The following is a 20,880-nucleotide window of genomic DNA, read 5'->3' on the forward strand; positions in this document are numbered from 1 at the left end:
TGGTGAAAGACAAGTAGCGGTCAAACCACATCGGCAACTTGAGGAAAACTTTCAACATCCTTAGAGAGTACAAGATGAAGCTCAATCCTGCCAAATGCCCATTTGGGGTATCTTCAACAGATTCTTAGGGTACCTTGTGACCCAGCATATATGAGCAATCCTAAAGATGAAATCTCCAACTATCCCGAAGGAAATCCAAAGTTTGACTTTCATATCATGTTAATAGGTCATGTAAGATATTACAACCAACCCGTTTCCACAAAAACCAGCACTACAGAATACAGATGGTTCAAAAAGAAAACCCTTGACATACAAACTACAGAACCGTACATCTTAGAGGAAAATCGTCGCAGCCAAGAAAATAAAAATCACAACCTGAGAGAAGCTTTGAGTCGTAAAAATGAACGCTATACATTTTGTAGAAGTACAAATGGGAGCCTTCAGAAAAGTACGTAAATATATACATCACAAATATTATTCTAGTGAAATACAATTTTGCAGTGAAGTCTAAAAATTTGTATATTATCTTACAAATTTACAATCACTTGAACAAATAGAATCGCAACGTTATACCAATTGAACCTTTTATTACATATACATAACTATAAATTTATACTTTGAAATTACAATTGGAAATTTGTAGGCTGATATTGGTAGTCTTGTATTGTATAACTGTGTAGTTGCTGCTCTAGTGACCGATGCAAATCAAAGGTACACTGAATGAACGAATGAAGAGAGCACGCCAAAGAGACATATGTCTAAATCACTTCTCAGAACCCAGAAGTTGCTACATTTCTTGAAGCTGAGACTGCAGGTGCCGAAGCTTATGTGTACTCAACTATGGCACCAGTGTGATTGAATCCACATGATATTTGTAGAGCTTTCACATTCTGCCCAAACTTAACCATTGTAGGTTTTATGTAGTCAACATCAGTTCCATGACCCTATCAATAAAAGGAAATCCAATGACAGTTTCATTCACAGAAGCAAAGTATTAAAACCAAATGCTAACAAAAAGTAATAACACACGGGAGAGGGAAGCAAACCAGTTGTCCTCCAGAAGAATGTCCATCTTCGGAAAATGTTCCAAGGGAACCTCCCCAACCCCATGTATAAATATTGCCTTCTGTTACCAAACACAAAATAATTTTCTTGTGAAAAACCTATGAGCAGAAACGGAGGAAGTGACCAGAAGCACACAAATGAATGATCTCGTAAAATTTACGTTTCTTTCACAAATACTGGTGCAATATGGTTTTAACTATAAAAATAGTTCTTACCAGAAATTGCTGCTGTATGCTTCCAACCGCACGATACCTATATATGCACATTTGTTAAAGCATCAGGAAATAAAGCATGCTATGTTGTTACCATGTGAAAGAAAAAAATGTTATTCAGGAAACCCAAAGGGAATTAGTCTGAAAAAGTGAAGTGTAAACCTTGACAATCGGGGATTTTAAAAAAGGTCCCTGAACTCTTTCTGGGTGGTGAAAAACATCTGTCGTACTGGACATCAAATACATGAATAAACCAATCAATGAACCAACAATGAATATCAATATTTTGCGTACTGGAACTGTAACTATTCGCAAACTAAAACAAAATTTTCAAGCAAAACTTCAATAAAAAAAGGTAGTGGAATATATACCCAATGCCAAGGCACCCATTTTCATTTGATCCCCAACTGTACAGTTCTCCACCACCTATGTGAAAAGAAAAATAGATAATTAGGATAAAACACTTACACTTAAAGCACAATGATTGGAGTGAATACATTAATGACAGACTTAGTATTCCTATAATCAATTACCTCTTATTGTATAAAAGTAACTCCGATATCTTGCATTATAAATATATAAAAAAAAAAAAGTTTGAGAAGACCAATAGAATATGAACACACTTCCATATCATAAGCATCATTAATTCTGAAGAACGAATCTGCTAAAACTGTGTTTCTTCTTAGCCATTGTAAATGCTATAAAAGGCAACTCAACATAAGGACTGTTTCTAGGTAATCTATATATATAAAGGGAGCACACCAAAATGGTGAAGCTTTTAATATCCCAAAAATACCCCTCACTAATTAGGATTGTAAAATAAAACAATTTAATTTAAAAAGAAAAAATTCAAACTAAAAAAATTACAAATAAATAAGAAACAATAAGATGTAAAAGAGCAAATTGCCACACACAAATTGCAGATACAAATGTCTTTCATTAGGAGAGGAACTGAATTCGTTATATGTTGTTGTGAATCGTGTGGCAATGTCACATACGATGTGTTAAGAATCATCCTTAATGGATCACCCTAATCAACCTCATGATGTTCTCAACTCAGTTGGGAATGGTATGAACATATGTTGATGATGACAATGTGATATGTGAATGAATATAACGATGATCAACTTCATTGAGAAAGATGATAAGATAATTAATTACTTGTTAAGACACAAGTGTGATAGCCACCACAAGCAACTTCTTCGGAGCATGGCAGTTTGCTGATCATGGATGGTGTTGTTGCATTGTTCCCCTTTCCAGACCACTATTATTCCATAAAAAAGAATAATAATAAAAAAAAATTATGACATAAATAGTAAGGAATTGTTTAACGAGGTCCCTGCCAAGATCTATGATCAGAGGTAAACCCACTAAGTGTCCAAAAGTATGCCCGCGAAAATTTCAAAAGACAGTCTCCACACACACATTTAGAATTGGTCAAGATCACTAAAATTGGATTAATCTAAGAGTTTAAAAAGTGTGTCTAAATATTAGATTTTTAGCTAATATCTGTCACTAGAAGTGAAGAGGGAGAATCAACGACAGAGCTGGGAGAAAAGGTATTTGGCATCAATGTTTCCCTTTTCTTCAACCATATATTTTGATTTAGGGTTTCAGAGAATTTTCAGCTTTACTGTATGTATCCAAATAGCTCGTTGGATTAAGTCCAGCTAGCAAATGTCATTTGTAAATCCTCTGTATCTGTGTTGATAAATCCTGAGATTCTTGTCTTGAGTTCAGGCAAGATAATTTGGATGATTGATGAACCAAAAGAACAGATTCTTGTTGGGCAGGTGGCACATAGGTCGTCAAATACTTGTCATATGCTAAAAAACAAGGACCCTATGCTTTTTTTGTCTTTTTTTTCTTTTACTTTTATGCTGACAGAACAGAGAAACAAGGAAGAAGAAAATGCTTTAGAGAAAAGTTTGACTTCCTTGACAAGAGTGGACTCAAGTCCGTATATTTAAAATTAAATTTATTTCATTCAGTTATTACATTGATTAAGTAAAAAATTATATTACCTAACAAACACTTGATTTCCGACGATATGCATGACCAGAATTTAAAAATTTTGAATTATTTTTAACATTATTTCATGGTTTGATTATAATCACTGTTCTTTTTCTTGAAGAATATAAAGTTACTTTTTTCTAGGACTTACTAGAATTTTGTTTGTATACACTAATTTCTCAAGCGAACAATTTATTTCACCAAAAGTATTAATTGTGGTTTTCTAATATAGTTAACACTAACTAGAGACATTCATCTTAGCAAAATTACAAAATCATCATAATATATTACTTGCAGTGCACCACTAAAAGACGATCCTGGCTCTGCGCCCACTGTATGATTTTCAACCTCATTTCAAAGAACTATCCTTGACTTACCAATTTATCTACTGTTCTTTCACCAAACATGAATACGGACCCATTGTCTGAAAAAATGGAAAAGCAAAATGATATAAATATTTTTTTTTTCAAATTCAGAAATTGATGCCATACCACAAACTAGGATCACCCAAAAAGCCAAAAGGTACCATCAATGCATGCTGATTGCAGCAATCCAGCAGCAACCTCTTTAACCTATACATTTATAAAATTGAAGCTGTAAGACAAAAACATTAATCAAATACTAACAAGTACATTCAGGTATGATAATATGAATCAAAACTTGACAGTTCAGTAAGTGATTATACCTTGATCCCCTCAAGTTTCTTGATAAGTCGTGGTGTATATTCGCTGCAAAAGATATTTATTGGTATCACAGAGACGATGGACACCCAAAATTATTGCTAGATAGGAGACACTTATGGTAAAGGAGCTGTTCCCATGCGGGATCCTACGTTATCGCTTAAGCATATATCCAACACTCTTTGTGTGTCCATTGTCTATGACAGTAAATTTAAGCAAACTACAAACATATGTTGTATTCCAAGATCGAATTATTCATTCTTGAACAGCCCAAAATGGGGTATAACTGAAATATGAGAGCATAGATATATTATTTAGAATTTTATATTGTGTAATGTGAGGTTCACAGTGCCAGTAAAGGAAATCTCGATAAACTTAAATCAGATGAACTAAATATATCCATCATATAGACAATTAGCCTTCACATTTCTATTTGTGCAAGCCTGCATTATTGCCACATGAACTGTCCATGTTGTTTGTGTTGCAACTCTGGCCATGCAATGTGGTTTGATTCAATGTATGTAGGACCAAGTGTCAAGGTTATACTTGAGTAATTACGGTGATGCAAGACTAAGTCAGCTCTGTATCAACTGAAGTTTATCCATCAGTATTACTTTGGGTCTTTTGTAGCTTGCATACATCGCCACAAACAAAAATAAGCTTCCATGTTGCTTCAAAGGTAAAAGAAATTGTACACCAACAATCTACATCAACTAACACCCCCTCTCTCTCGTGCATTTCTATCTCACATGGCTACACCTACAAGTGGAGAGGTAAACAGAGAGACAACTTACACTTTCAAACCAGCAAAGAAATGGGGTTTAAGGATTGAAGGTTTCAAACCCATGAGTAATTGCAACTGAAGCTCAAATACCATGTTAGACAAGACCCCAAAGGCTTACGTCATTAGGGAATGTACCAACACTGTATATTAAGCTAACTATAATGACTTTGCACAATCTTAATGTTGACTTTATTATCAAAGGTTTTCTTTTTTTTTTTTCCATAATCCAGGTTGGTCCTAAAGTAAATTGCCCTTGAATTAGTATGGTAAATATAGCATAAAAAGAAAGGAGTTACAGCTAGTTGTGAAATTTAGGTTCTTAGGGAAATTTTATGAGCAGTGAAGCAACTACTTTAGAATGGAATAAGGAGGCTTTGTGAGTAATTAAGTTCTCCAAGTTCTCTCAAGTGAATTTATACAAAAGTAAATCTTCCTTGATGGCATCATTCTGTGTCAGATTGTAGGCAGTGGGAACTTCACAGTTGAAACATAGCAAAGGGAAAAAAGTTTTCTATTTAATCGTGTAATAAAAGAAATCAAATACCACCTGGTACTTCTGAGAATTCCTAAAATTCCTGATTCGTGGCCATGACCAAGTCTCCCAGACCCTCCTCCCCAACTTAAGGACTCACCTCCATCTGGTGAAGGATGTACAAAACATTAAACAATTAAAGAGTTTAATAATTAAAAAAGAATCTTATGATTGTAAAACTAGAGAAGTTTACCAAACTTAAAATGTTATACCAGTAACAGCTACTGAGTGCTCTGATCCCAAAGCTGTTGTCTTAATGGTGATTCCAGCCAAGCATTCAACTTTGGTTGGTACAGAAACTAGCCCTGCAGCCCCTGCATACGAAGAGAAAGTTGACGAAGTGCTAAATCAAATTAGGATTCTGATGGATTTCAAAAGACTTTAAAATTCTGGGGTAGTCAATCAGGATTTTAAAAGACATTTTTAAAATCAATGTAAATCCATGTGTAGTTAAATAGGATTTTAATGGAGTTTAAGCAAGAGTATACAAATCTATCTGTAGTCAGAAAGTTGTAGATTTGGTGGGATTTCATTAAATTGTGGATTCTGGTGGATTTTAGTGGATTCTAGGATAAAAACTATACATGTCAAAGACTATGAACAATCCCACCGTTCACCCAAAGATTGTCATTGGATTCTCTCCTCTCAGCCAACCAACCTTACCTGCGTCTGTCCACGCCAGCGTTACCTAACCCACACCCGCACCCACGGCTCACCCATCCTCCCAGCACCACTACCACCTCCTCTCTCCGGGCTCCCTTCATAACTTTGAGTTCGTAATTGGTTTTATAATGTTTTACTGCACTGGGGATATGTGTCTGCAACTTCACTGCTCACCCATTTTTGTAGAAAAAAATTACCATTCTTATTGGGTCATATAGACATCTAGGTACATTGGATTGATTCATTTTGTAAGGGTATGAGTTTTTTTAAATTTATGATCTTTTACGGCGTTGGGGATTGGTGTGGGTTGTTCTCTTGCTGCATGTTCTGTTAGTCCTGTTTACGAAATTTATTAGAATAAAGGACAAGAAAATCCATCAAAATCCACAAAGAAATCTATCACAATCCTCAAAAATCCATTTGGATTTCACAAATCCTATCAAATCAACCACTTAAAAAGTCTTTCAAAATCCTTTAGAATCCTAATTTGACTACCCCTAAAAGTATAGCATGTGGCAACTAAGAAAATCTGTAACAGAATGAAAAGAAAGTAGAGTTCTTTACTTTTTCCAAGACCAAGCTGCCCATTTGAGTTCTTCCCCCACATGTACAATTCTCCATCTTCTGCAAGATAAGTCGTAAATGTAGTCGATGAAATTAACATTTAAACATTGGGAATTTGGGATAGAACATCTCATAGCAAGAGAAATCATATAATAAATAAATAAAATAACCCATTGTCTTGCTATTGTGCTTTAAATAGACATACAGTTGGGTTGGTTGGTTTTGAATGGTACTAATTTACCTGTAATAGCACAAGAGTGATAGTAACCGGCCGAAATTCGAACAATTTCCTTGCCAATTCCAGTTACCTCTAAGGGCTTCTGCAATGGAACAAACAAACAATATCAAATATGGCACCTCATACACAAAAAGCTTGCAATGAAAACACAAAATATGAATACATACACAAGTGTAAGTTAAATCATGAGAATCCCCAACTCCAAGCTGTCCAAAATCATTGAGACCGGTGGCGTAAAGGCGGCCACTGCCCGTTAAGAAGAGAGTGTGAGCGCCGCCGCAAGCTATGGCTTCAGGGGATTGGTCGCCAAAGGCAGACGAACGCAAAGGGGCAGGCTTCCACTGAGAGTCCAGGCTACCGAGCCCAAGCCTCCCGTAGTCCCCGTTCCCCCACACCGCCGCGATCCTCTTCCCCTTCCCCCAATCACTCCGACTGCTCAACCATCTTCTTCCGCCGCCTGTACCCCCCAATTTCATTCTCGTCGTCCTCCACATACTGTTTTTCCCTCAACTGAAACCCCTGCCTCAACCTGAATCGAGTTTCCTTTCCTTCATCTACCACGTTAATGGCGGTTAACTGTATCATGTACTGATAAAATCCTCCAAATCTATTAAAAAAACCTTGGGTTTTTATAAGAAATAGTTCCTGAAAATAACTCACAATAGTTCTGAAATTAAAAATTAATTAAAGTAGTTTTTGAAAATAGTTGTAGCTGTTGTAGACCTATTTGATTGAACGATCTAGAGTTTAGAGAGAGAGAGAGAGGAGCCGGCCACAATAAGAGAGAAGAGAGATTGATTTAATTGTGAGGCATGTTTGATTCAAATCATTGTGCCTTCATTTATAGTAGTAGGAATGTGAAAATTTTTCCCTTTAGGATTACAATATTTAATAGGTAATCTAGTCCTAATAGGAATATAAGATACTTTGCCACATCTCCTAGAATTTACACAACCACATTCATATTCTAAATATGACTGCAACACTCCCCCTTGAGTGTGTAAATACTCAACAAACCATCGCATCAGATCTTCAGCAAATAAGGTAGAATAGTTGATGAAGTCATCGGCATAACGGGTGATCTCGAGTCTCAAATTTAAGTGAAGTATGCATTTGTAGTAAAACTCACAAAACTTCGCTATGGTAAAACCCAAGGCATGGGGAAAACCCATAGACTAAGGAGAAAAATGAGATGTATGCATAATGTCTTTAAACAAACGTCAAACTGAACGAAGGTAGAGAACTCAACGGAGTATGATCATCCCAAGATGGGTGCCCTATTAAAACCTTATTAGGTAGCAAAAACCCAGTGGGAAAAATGCTCCTAATCGTTGGAAAAAAAGTACATTAAGATCATGTGAGTATGCTTATAGATACTCCCCCTGAGTTAGACAAAACTTCTAAATAAGAGAAGTACAAGCGATTTAACTCAGATAATTTACGCATACCGATTCCTTGGACAAGCTTCTGAAAAGTAGACTTGGGCAACAACTTGGTGAAGAGATCGGCCAGGTTGTCCTCGGAACGGATTTGCTTGACTTCAATGTTCTGATGCTGTTGTTGCTGGTGTGAGTAAACGAACTTCGGCGCTATGTGCTTGGTGTTGTCTCCTTTGATGTATCCCTTCTTCAACTGCTCGATACATGCTGCATTGTCTTTAAAGATTGTCGTAGGAAAGTCAACAACTGATGTAAGACCACTAGTGCTTCAAATGTGTCCCATAACTTCTCTCAGCCAAAAACACTCACGCGATGCTTCATGTAGGGCGAGAATCTCAACATGGTTAGATGAAGTTGCAACTAGCGTTTGCTTGGTAGACCTCCAAGATATAGTGGTGTCTTTAACAATAAAGACATAACCCGTTTGAGAACGTGCTCTATGTGGGTCAGACAGATATCCAGCATCTATGTAACCAATAAGGCGAGAATCAATCTGAGTACCATAAAGGGTGGCAACATTTGGAGATTCGCGGGTATAGAACAAGCCCAAATCCATTGTACCTTTGAGGTAGCGGAAAATGTCTTTAACATCATTCCAGTGCATGCGTGTGTGTGCATTGTTGTATCTTGCTAATAGATTCACAGCGAAGGAGATGTCAGGTCTAGTGCATTGAGCGAAGTACAATAAAGTTTCAATTGCACTTAAGTAAGGAAATTCGGGTTCTAAAATCTCTTCCTCATCCTCCTTTGGACGGAAAGGATCTCGTTGAGCATCTAGAGTTCGAACGATTATGGGTGTACTCGAATGCTTCGCTTTATCCTCATTAAAACAACGCAACACATTTTGGGTGTAGTTCGATTGATGTACTAGGATTCCATTTGAACAATGCTCGATCTCTAGGCCGAGGCAATATCGAGTTTTCCCAAGATCCTTCATCTCAAATTTTGATTTCAAGTGTGCAGCAATTTCCTCAAGTTCTGCAAGAGTCCTAATGAGATTTATGTCATCGACATAAACTGCAACGATTGCAAATCTGGAATGTAACTTCTTTATGAACACGCATGGGCATAGTTCTTTGTTCACATAACCCTGACTTGTCAAATATTCACTCAGACGGTTATACCACATCAGCTCGGATTGTTTCAATCCGTAGAGTAAGCTCCTCAACCTAATTGAGAGAGTGTTTCGTGGTCTAGAACTATATGAGCCAATCAATGGAAGTCTTTTTGGAACTTTCATGTATATTTCTGTATCTAAATCCCCATAGAGATATGTGGTTACCACGTCCATAAGCTGCGTATTCAGTTTTTCGAAAATTACCAAACCGATTAGGTAGCGAAACGTTATAACGTCCATTATGGGGGAATACGTCTTCTCGTAATCAATCCCAGGGCACTGAGAGAAGCCTTGCGCTACAAGGCGTGCTTTATATCACACTATTTCATTCTTCTCATTTCGCTTCCTCATAAAAACCCATTTGTAGCCAATAGGCTTCACGCGTGGTGGTATAGGAACGATAGGTCCAAATACCTTACGTTTCGCAAGCGAATCAAGTTTGACATGGATTGCTTGTTTCCAATTTGACCAATCGGTTCTACGTCGGCATTCATCGACGGAATGTGGTTCAATGTCATCCCTAAGCATGATGTCAGTAGCTACTGAGTATGAGAATGCATCGTCGACAATCATCTCATTCCTATTCCAAACCTCATCCAATACTGTGTAGTGGACCGAAATCTCACGATTCTCGGGAGGCTGGCATGTTTCATCTAAAGCATCACCGTAATCTAGAATAACTTCATGCGTTGGAATGGATGAGTAAGCAATGGTCGGATTCAAACTAGGGTTACTAGTTGGTGTCATTTTCCTATTTCGGGGTTGTGAATCCTTTGAACCAAGGGATCTGCCATGCTTTAGGGTCAAAGCAAGTGATTGGCTAGTTGCCAATGTACTTTGCCGCATGGAAGGTGTGGCCTCCCCACCTTCGGGGACAGTCCGGCCTTCCCAGGCAGGTTATTGACGTACACGGGGTACATCTATCCTTGTAGGTGTGTTTGCAGTGGGTATATGTGATCTTGTCACTTTTGCTAGATCATTAAAACCATCCGACATGCTTTGAGCAATGATCTGAAGATCTATAATTCATCGCACCTCAGTTTCAGACTGGGCAGTGCGGGGATCTAAATGAGACATAGTGGGAGCATACCACGACAGTTCGCGACATTCTATGGGAACATTAGCATGCTTTTCTCCCCCTAACGACGGGAAGACTATCTCATCAAAGTGACAATATGCAAAACGTGCGGTAAAGAGATCTCCTGTCAAGGGTTCTAAGTATCAAACAATTGATGGCGAATCATAACCGACATAAATTCCCATTTTGGTACGTAGCGACGGCGTTATTGGCACATAAATGGCACACCCAAACACCTGTAAATGCGAGACGTCAGGCTCGTATCCAGTGACCAACTGTAACGGTGAATATGGTTGGGTAGCGGTGGGCTTCAGGCGGACCAACATAGTTGCGTGCAATATTGCATAGCCCCAGGCAGATACCGACAGTTTGGTTCTCATAACTAAAGTCCGAGCTATCAATTGAAGGCGCTTTATGAAAGCTTCTGCCAGGCTATTTTGGGTGTGAACATGGGGCACAAGATGTTCCACATCAATCCCTATTGACATGAAATAATCGTCAAAAGTCTGTGACGTAAACTCTCTAGCATTATCCAGTCGAATCGACTTGATTAGATAATCAGGGTGGTGAGCCCTTAGCTTAATAATTTGAGCTAGAAGTTTAGCAAACGCAGTGTTACGTGTGGACAACAAGCAAACATGTGACCATCGTGTCGATGCATCAACCAACACCATAAAGTATCGAAATGGTTTGCAGGTTGGTTGGATAGGTCCACAAATGTCCCCTTGAATCCTCTGAAGAAATTTAGGGGGCTCGTGAATAATCTTTGTATATGAGGGTTGAGTATTTAACTTCCCTAAAGAACACGCTTTGCATGGCAGGAGTCCAACATAGGGATGTAGCTTATGCCTGTATGAGGATTTAAGGATACAACGCATCATGTCACGTCTAGGATGTCCCAAACGGTCATGACAAAGCAACAAAGTGTCTTGGAACTCAGGCATAGGGCCGGCCACACTGTGGGCTTCTATACCGCGAATGGTTGTGATGTATAACCCACTTGGCAAGTGTTCCAACTTCTCGTGAATATGCTTTTGGCCATATTCATATGAAGTGATACAAAGAAATTCAGAACCATGATCTTCAGTGGTTTCAAGATGATATTGATTATCTCGAATATCTCTAAAACTGAGTAACATTCTTCCGAAACGTGGAGAATAGAGTGCCTCCTTAATGGTCAGAATTGTACCATTGGAAAACATGATATGTGCCTTTCCGTATCCTTCATTCAAGTTGGATGAGCCTGAGAAAGTTGTCAAAGGAGCTTTCTTGGGTATGAAGTTAGTAAAATAGTGTTTTTCACGCAATATGGTGTGCGTGGTTACACTATCTGCCAGACAACTAACTTCCCTACTAGACATACCTAGAAATAAATTGATTAAACTGGTCACATGCATAGATATAAGTCCATTCATTCAATTAAGCAATTCGAGAGAATAATATCCATTCAAATAACAATCCATAATTCAAAACAAACCAAAACCAAACAAATTATTCCAAATGCTTAGGAAAATTGTTCAAAATTAAACCATAAACCTAGCAAAATAGGGGGGGTATGGCCAGCCATTCCTAGTGGGGGGGTAAACACCCTAAAAACGTGTCTAATTTATTCATCCATAGGTGCTAACGCCTCCTGAAAATCCGATATCTCCATTGATTGCATCTTTCGGATGATCCATATGTGCAAAGTTAGACTCATGACGGAATGATACGTGGCAATAGCTCAGGGGAAGCTCGGCATACGCGTGACCAATGATCCCTTGATCCACAGTGATAGCATATGTCCAGTTTAGTAGAAGCGAGCTAAATCGAAGCTTTGCCCTTGTTCTTAAAGTTTGGGGCCTTAGGGGCGAGTGGTGGACGTTGCTGGGTCACATTTTTTCCCTTAGGTGCAGTACTCTGTTGACCTTGGGCCTATGGTTGGACTTGTCGCCCATTACCACGGCCACGACTATTCTTTCGTCGTTGATGGTTGCTAGAATAGGTCGCATGCGCTTCAGGCGCAGCATTAGAGCCAGTGGATTGAGCTTGATGAGTCTTCATCAGAAGCTGGTTCTACTTTTCAGCCAGAAGTAAAATAGAGATCAAATTTGAAAACTTGGTGAATTTCTGTGCCCTATATTATTGCTGTAGGACAGTATTGGTGGCATAGAAGGTCGAATAGGTCTTCTTTAAGAGATCTGATTCAGTTAGTTCCACTTTGCAGAATTTCAACAAAGAATGGATTCTACAAATTTCAGAGTTATATTCATTCACGAACTTAAAATCCTGGAAGCGAAGATGCTGCCAGTCGTGTCTTGCTTCAAGCAAGTATATGTCTTTTTGGTAATTGAAATGGTCAGCTAGAGTAAGCCAGAGGGTGCGTGGGTCCTCCTCAGTGAGATACTCAATCTGCAATGCATCATGGATGTGTCTTCGAATGAAGATCATTGCAGTAGCCTTCTGAGCTTCGTCAACAGGTTTGTCGGCGATAAGTACCTTGATGGTGGCTCTAATGCCCTTTGCAGTTAAATGAAGCTTCATGTCTTAAATCTACTTTAGATAGTTTCTTCCAGAGACTTCTAGAGCAGAGATATCGAGCTTGTTCAAGTTCGACATGTCCCTAAAACAAAGGAGAAAACATGAGTAGTCATATGGTAAACCATAGACATATATCGTAGAACATACAGGTTTTATAGATATGTATTGGTTTAATTTATGCATGAAAACTACAGGTTTTATGTGGTATGTTTTGAATGAAAACTTCGGGTTTCAAAGGCATTTGAAACTACAGGTTCAATTTAGTTTTATGAACAATTAGTTCATAATGAGAGGTTCCTGCATGAAACACATAATGCAATATACTAATTTGAATATAGTGGATTTGAGGTTCTTCAGGAACTCAAGTGTGAGAGCTTCGTTACTATGAAAGTATGTGACTATTCAAAGTATAAAAATAAATTATTGAATCGTTAATGTCCAAAAGTGATCTTCAGGTCAATAATTTTGGATTCATTATCAGATTAATGGACTACAGGTCACTTTTAATTAATTCAATAAATCGGGCCATACGGGGTCGATTGTAGAAGCTAGATAATATTAAGATAATATTATTGGATTGAAAATATAGCCCCAAAATAATTTGGGCTTGGTGTCGTGAGTAAGGGGCACAGGTTGGGTGCCTTAAGTATAAGACAAGGCCCAAAAAAAAAAAAGGACCTCGGGTTATGGCTGCAGGCCACAGGGTGGAAGAAATCCCCCAGCCGCAGCTGGGTTTTCATTTGGGCCGAAGGATAGTGCATGGGACAAGGCCCAGCAAGAGCTGGCCTTGTAGGTGATGCACGGGAGGACAAAAACCCAGCCCTATGGGTTTGCATGTGGGTTTAAGTGAAGGCCTAGCCTCAAAAAGGCTGGTGTCATGGTTGCGAGCCAATGCAGTAGGATGGGCATGGGACTTCAGGTCCTGCCGAGGTGAGTGCCAGGCTGAGGCCTAATGGCTGCTTCCATAGTGATGGTGCGATGGTATGCCGCACCATGTCCAATCCCCATTTTTTTCAAATATCCCTTAGGGTTTAGGAAAAAGTCTAAATTGCTTTTAATTTATTTTGTATAGTTTGACTCACAAATTCCACATAACAATTTAATTGTGCGATGCATGAAACAAATATATATATTGACAAATATATAAACATATACAATATATATATCGAAAGGAAAATATAAACATAGAGGGGTTCATGCATCATGGGGAATGTTTTCATGCTTCGTGGATGTTTCAAATATCTTCTTTTATTTTAAGCGTACTTGATTAGCAGAAAACGAATAAGCCTTTGAATTTGGTGGATGATAGCCTCCTTTTACGATGCGTCAATTCCTTAGCTTCTGGCAAGAGCGTGCTAATAACGTGTTGTAGGCTTATTCAATTGAACAATCTAGGGTTTAGAGTGAGAGAGGGGAGCCGGCCACAATAAGAGAGAAGAGAGATTGATTTAATTGTGAGGTGTGTTTGATTCACCCCATTGTGCATTTATTTATAGTAGTAGGATAGGTAAAAACCTTTCCCTTTAGCATTATAACATTTAATAGGTAATCTAGTCCTAATAGGAATATAAGATACTTTCCCATATCTCCTAGGGTTTACACAATCACATTCCTATTCTAAATATGACTGCAACAGTTGCAAATTAATTAATGTAGTTTTCATAATTTTGTCTACAAATTTAGTCTTTCTAGTGAAATTGAGGTTCCACCATAAAACCAATTGGAATTATGGGAAGTAGCCCAAGACCATATAATCAAATAGCAAACCTTGTCCCTCACCGATGTGGGACAACTCTCAACATGCCCACGTGTGGCAGATTTTTAAACCTATACGTGGACAACAACTGGGTAAAGTGGAGCGCGTGTGGCTGTTTGGCTTCACACGAGGACAACTTGCTCTGATACCATGATGAAATTGAGGTTCCACCATAAAGCCAATTGGCAATATGGGGAGTAGCACAAGACCATATAACCACATATCAAACCTTGTATTACCCTATTTAAAAACTTTCATGTAAAAGTAAAAATATTTAAATAATAAAAATGTTTAAATAGGCAAAAGTGAGAGAGATAACATTTGCTCGAGATAGAAGTGGAATGGGTTCAATGTATCACACTGTTTATTTTCATAACTGTATCACACAAATGATGCAGATAAAGAGAAGGGAGTGATATTGGTATTATTACTTTCACTCTTGATCTTGTGTGTTGTAATGAGGTTACAAACATACCACTATATATATGCATTTTGATTCGACACAACCTTACATGCATAAAAAAAAAAAGAAAAATATCTTACCTCCCTAAGACTTTTAACCTAAGACTTTTAAATGTTGCCACCAAAGTCTCCTTTGTTTGTTTCCTAATATAATCACACTAGCCTTTATGGACGTGCTCACGCGCATGCAGAAGGCATTTTTTGAATCACGGCGTGCTACGGCGCGACTTACACGTTTAAAATATATTGATATGCATAAATTGACAAAATGAAAGTCAAATGTTTGAAGTGAATGAATAATCTTAGATCATGCTAGAAGAAACCTCTCATAAATCAATTAAAGCAGCTGAATTCACATTATTATTAGCGTGCGAAAGACTTTTTTTATAACCGGCATTACATGCCTTTTAAGATGTTTTGAATGTATTTAAAAATAGACAAACTAATATTAATAAATAACTGATTGAATCACATTATTGCTAGCCCATTATGAAGTTAAGCCCACCCTCTCTCCCTTAGTGTAGATAATATCGTTTGTTAAAAAAAAAAAAACTATTTGACAACTAATTTAATCACATTATTATCTGTGTGCGAAATACCTTTTTTATAACCGGCATTACACGCCTCTTTGACACACCCCGACCCATTATGTCCACTAGGACTCCAAATCGAACTGTGTTGGCCGACACCTGGGAGGTAACAAAGCCATAGATGTGGAAAATGTGAATATATTTAAACCTAAAAGTGCCTAAATACAAGAGTGCATTGTGAGTGGGAATGAACCCATTTCACACGTGATGTCAGAGCATAAGTAAAGTACAGTAAGATAGAATAAGGATTATACCCTCAAAGGTAGCAACCTAGACTGAGATTTGCCAATAATCCTCGTCAATAAGATAGTTCAGCTGCTAAAACCTAGGGGCGAAAAACAAGGGTGAGTGGGCCCGAAAATAAAATTTTAATAAAAACCTTTTGAAAACGTTATAACCCCTTGCCGTAAAGCATGTATAGTTTCCAAAAAATCATACTACGTATAAGTATGAAATTAAATGCAAATTAATAGTCAATCCAGAAGCATGCCCATCACAATATCGCAAAGGTAATATGAGTCAAATTAGGTGTTTAACAACCTATGCGAGCACACCAGTCGGAGTCACCTAATGTGACCTGTACAACTGGACCTATTGCTATCAATCTATGCTAGCACACAAGTCGGAGTCACTTAATGTGACCTGTACGACAAGACTAGGGGTAATTGAAGGAAAAATTTTGTCCTAGCTAAGAACATGTAAGAACATTTGAACACATAAGCAAACTAATAACACTTTAAAGTAGGCATGCATTCAGAAACAATTCTAAAACCCATGACTTTCAAAGCCTAGTGAATGGTGAACCACAAAACTCTTTAGCTACATTAAAGAGAAGAAAGGATTTTGAGATTCATTACCCTTGGAGCTCATCCTTTTGTGCCCCGGAACCCAAAACCAACCTAAAAGCCCAATACGAACCTTTCGAAGATTAATTAACTAATTAATTAATCTTGACCATTCTCAATTAAACTATTTAATTGCTTATCCATCTCATTTATATTTCTTCACTTTCATCCTTACTTGATGTACGATCCACTAGGTTCCAATTAGCGAGGCAGTGGGCAATTGTTACTCTTAATGGTCGATTGTGAATTGAAACTACATTTTAATTCTCTATTTGATGAAGATTAGTGTTTGCTAATCCTCAGAGCTTCCACAAACCATGAGTGACATCTAGTAATATGTCATAGCTACCCAAGCTAAGTAGAAGTGGTTGGAAAGCCTATCCAGTTACAATTACAATGCAATACGATCATTCTCTAACACAATACTCTTAATCACATTGTTTGAGTGATAGTTTGTTTCATGTCTACTATCCAATGTGATACTTCTCTATATGATTCAATTGAATATGATTTGGAACAAACTTCCTAAGTCATATTCATATGCTTTGGCCAAAGACTCCTGAATCATATCTCAGAGTATTTTTCCTCCGCCATGGAAGGTTAGAGATCCCTTGTTGTGCATTCATATGCCTACATGACTAGATTGCTTGACCCTAACAATGTCGTGGACACTCTCAATGGAATGCCTTCGACATGATCAAATATCAAGGACCTAACCATTAGACATCTATGATGCCTCAGGTCAAAGGACTACTTTGCATATTGCAACTTACAAGTTCTTACATGACATGTATGTTCGAACTCTCTTTTGATCGTTGTTCAGTGTACTCGATTACCTTTTGAGAACCTATATGTTTGTCTCAGTGTCCAACACTAAATGACTTGAGACTAGGCATACTCACGCTTGAGTTAACATAATACATACTAACCTTAGCGGATTATCAATGCCCAATTGGCAGTCCTATGGCTAGGAACGTTTTAGGTATGAACATAAGAGAAAGGTCTCATTAATCTAACTTATATCACTTCCCTCTTAGATTAAATACATTCCTTGGATTCCCTTATTGCTTAAACACATAATACAATAAATAGTGATTAACAATAAGCTTTGCCCTTCATTAACATATAATAGTTTAACACAATAAGTATTCCAAAAGCTATTACATCAAATGAATGGCTTTGTGGGCGTACTTCCAACAGTAATAACATACGCTCTGGTGCTACAATCACATGAAGACTAGCACTATTTGTTGTCACATACGAGTCGGAATTGCCTGTTACAATCTGTACGACAAGACTAGCACCTACTTGGATCCAAGGCAAGCTTGCCGTGCTGATGTGAACAACATGTGAAAGACTAGCTTAGCACTAGGCTGAGCACTAACACCTGGGTGTAGCAATGATGAGCAGACTATATGAATATAAGCATGCCATAATGATGCAATAATTTGAAACAGCATAATAAACGTACTTGCACATCTCGTAGGATTATTGAGCATCTCACCATAGTACAACATTTCTAATAATGATATTTAATCATGGCATGATATGCATCAATCAATTCAAAAGCATTTGTGGAAACTATCAATCATACATACATACATACATATATATATATACACACACACACACTATAAAAAGGAAAAGACCTACTCACCTGAGGTCCGCGCTACAACTCCCTAGCATGAATACCAAGGCGCCACTAATGATCAGCGCCTAGAACAATTATCAAATCACATCTTAGAATTCTTATCAATAGAACACGTAACTTACATAAAACACATCCCCAAGGATGTTCTAGAATTATTTAAACCCATAGACCAAAAGTCAACCGTCAGTCAAAGGTCAACAGTAGGGTCCACAACCCTATGTAACTCGATCTGGAAGATCCACATCTCAGATTTCCAATTCGTAACTTCCCAAGGGTTTCAATAAGCATCTAGAACGACATCCTAAAGTTTTGGAACGATCCAACGATCGGATCTCCGTCAATTGCTAAAATTAATTGGTGGCCAACGTTTTATTACGAGCTTACAAATCTAATTCGAGATGATCTGTATGTGGATTCTCGATCCGTAACATTCTAATATCCTTAAACATTACATAATAACGTATTAAAGTTTGGTGATGATCCAACGGTTGGATCGTCAATTCATATAAGGATCAAGTAGCGGTCTCAATCAAAACTATGTTCAAACGATGAGATTTCATCAATCGGACTTCACCTATGGAATTGAGGTATCAAACTTAGCTTAGGAAGGTCAAGGGGTGCCTCAACCCACACGCGCCACTACACACGGCAGTTGTTCCCCCCGACTCAATGGAAAAATCAATTATTTCTAAAAATTCCAAAATTTCACAAAAATGAAGATCTCAATGAGTAGAGAAAGTTCTATACCTGTGGCTAAGTCCAATTTGGCCGGAAAAAGCCTCAAATCGCCATGAACCTGGCAGAAACCCTAGAATGGGTGTTCGTCGATTCGACTTCTCGGTGTTCCAACACCCCTATCACTGGTTAGATCTTGTTCTTGGGTCCAAGGGGAGTTGATTAGGGGTGGTGGTGGGTGGTGAAACTCAGCAGAATGGAGGAATCACCATCGAGCACCTTCGGTGCTTCAGTGAGTTCTACACAGTTTTGGACCTAAAAACCTTCAGTTTTGGGTGGAGATGGTAGAGGGGAGGTTGTGGAAGAGATTGCAAGTGTTGGATGATGGTGGTTCGAAGGGAAAAATGGCGGAAACCGTCGAAATTTGGTCGGGTGGGTGCACGGATGGGTCGATGAAAAGGGACGGCTAGGTGCTTTCTCTCCACTATCCTAATTAGCTATCTCTCTCTCCTTTAATTTCTGATTGGTCCTTCCCCCCTTCAATTTGATTGGTTACAATTCCTACATGGTGGGAGTTTATTTAGTTTATAAACTAAAATTTGAGTAAACAATTTCAAACGTTAATAATTATACCGTTATAATCCGGACTCATCAACGGCTTTCACCTATGCATTCGTAACTTCAAGATCTATTCAGAAACATTAATTGTGACTTCGAACGGTCAACAAAAGTCAAACATCCTCGCCTCAAAGAGCATTTTCGTAAAATCACTATTTTAAAATTTATAAAGCTTAAAATTAGGGACGGTTTGTCACAATCTACCCATCTTAAAAAATTTCGTCCTCGAAATTTAAAATCATTTGTTATACAAGAATAGTGAAAAGACAGTAGAAAAACAGTTATGTAAAGGAGATATCAAGTTAGAGCGATTGCATAAAAGAGAATGCCATTCTGTCGCGATTGAAGTGCAGTGATTCCTCTTTCATGCCCCCAAACTCGTACTTTCCTTCTCCTTTAGCACAATACTAAAATATAATACTACATTACAAAAATAGATATACAGTAACATATCATCAAAATACATATATCATATAATGTACCATTTAAAATAGTTGTACTGAAATCAAAACTGAACATAGATTATTTTTCACTTACAAACTCGTTGCGTCACGTATTTCGAAGGTAAGTGTGTAGTAACTTTAGGTCAAGACCAAATAATAAATAAATAACTAAACGTATAAATAAATAAAATACTAACGTAGACGGATCTAGATGTCCACTTGCTTAATGAATTCTATGAATAAGTTCTCAATATTACGGTCTGCAGCCCGCAATACCAACAACTCACTGTGTCTCGATAAGCAAGTAACAAATTTCCAAGGGTGCAATATTACCATCATGCCCCCCATTGGGAAATACACATACAACGTCTAATCAAAGCCTCGATCGTATTCATGCACTACCCCTTTCGGGCAAGATCATCAATATCATAAAATTTTCTATATCGTAATCTCAATTATTCAAATACCTATTTACAATGCTCTTCTGTCAATCATATAATGTGCATAAATTCTCCATGCAACGTTTCAAATAGTGCCATACTCAAAATCAGAATTTGTAACCGTATTTACATGCATCTAAAATAAAGATAACTGCATTTTACAACTATGCTATTGAAGAATGGACAAATTGCAACACGTCCGCTAAGGTCTGAGTAGTTCGTTTTAGACTAAACGTTAGCTTATGGGTAAAAAAATGTGATAGTAGCATAACCTTAGTACACATGGCCTTCAAGAAGACTGCCAAAGACTTGGAAGTAAAACACGTGTCACAGTGAGATACAGTAATGACACACAAACCATTTACCGAACAATGCAGTTCACAATGTCATAGTGAGTCGATTCATATAGAATTCTTCTCGAATTTAAAGAAGAACTATGTCGAAAAGGCTAAAGAACACTCAAGAATTTGAGGGTCAAAACAAGTCCATCAAATT

At 37.8% G+C, this 20,880-nt stretch overlaps 1 protein-coding gene across 2 annotated transcripts; it reads right to left on the bottom strand.

The window, feature by feature from the left end:
* Positions 1-439: 439 nt before the first annotated feature.
* Positions 440-7,509, bottom strand: LOC103954102 (ultraviolet-B receptor UVR8). Of its 2 annotated transcripts, none has more exons than XM_048571347.1 (14): positions 6,919-7,509; positions 6,755-6,830; positions 6,514-6,573; positions 5,499-5,600; positions 5,302-5,392; positions 3,976-4,018; positions 3,817-3,862; positions 3,668-3,714; positions 2,439-2,541; positions 1,649-1,703; positions 1,440-1,506; positions 1,281-1,317; positions 1,047-1,126; positions 440-944 (listed from the first exon to the last, which is right to left on the bottom strand). In XM_048571347.1, the coding sequence occupies exons 1-14, from the start codon at positions 7,243-7,245 to the stop codon at positions 825-827; spliced, it is 1,254 nt and encodes a 417-aa protein (XP_048427304.1). In that variant the 5' UTR covers positions 7,246-7,509; the 3' UTR covers positions 440-824. The 2 variants fall into 2 exon arrangements, with proteins under 2 accessions (XP_048427304.1, XP_009364184.1); XM_009365909.3 differs by having other exon boundaries at positions 6,755-6,833; positions 6,919-7,500.
* Between the last annotated feature and the right edge of the window lie 13,371 nt (positions 7,510-20,880).

Source organism: the organism of the source record quoted next, unplaced genomic scaffold (assembly GCF_019419815.1).
Source record: "Pyrus x bretschneideri cultivar Hongxiangsu unplaced genomic scaffold, Pyrus_bretschneideri_v1 Contig105, whole genome shotgun sequence".
NCBI lineage: Eukaryota > Viridiplantae > Streptophyta > Magnoliopsida > Rosales > Rosaceae > Pyrus > Pyrus x bretschneideri.

What these genes read in the sequence shown, in the direction of transcription:
- LOC103954102 (XM_009365909.3), bottom strand. Translation starts at nt 7,245, where the DNA reads ATGTGGAGGACGACGAGAATGAAATTGGGGGGTACAGGCGGCGGAAGA. An exon ending in GCACTCAGTAGCTGTTACTG is followed by an intron (nt 5,393 to 5,498) that starts GTATAACATTTT and finishes ATCCTTCACCAG; the next exon opens with ATGGAGGTGAGTCCTTAAGT. An exon ending in ATTCTTCTGGAGGACAACTG is followed by an intron (nt 945 to 1,046) that starts GTTTGCTTCCCT and finishes TTTTATTGATAG; the next exon opens with GGTCATGGAACTGATGTTGA.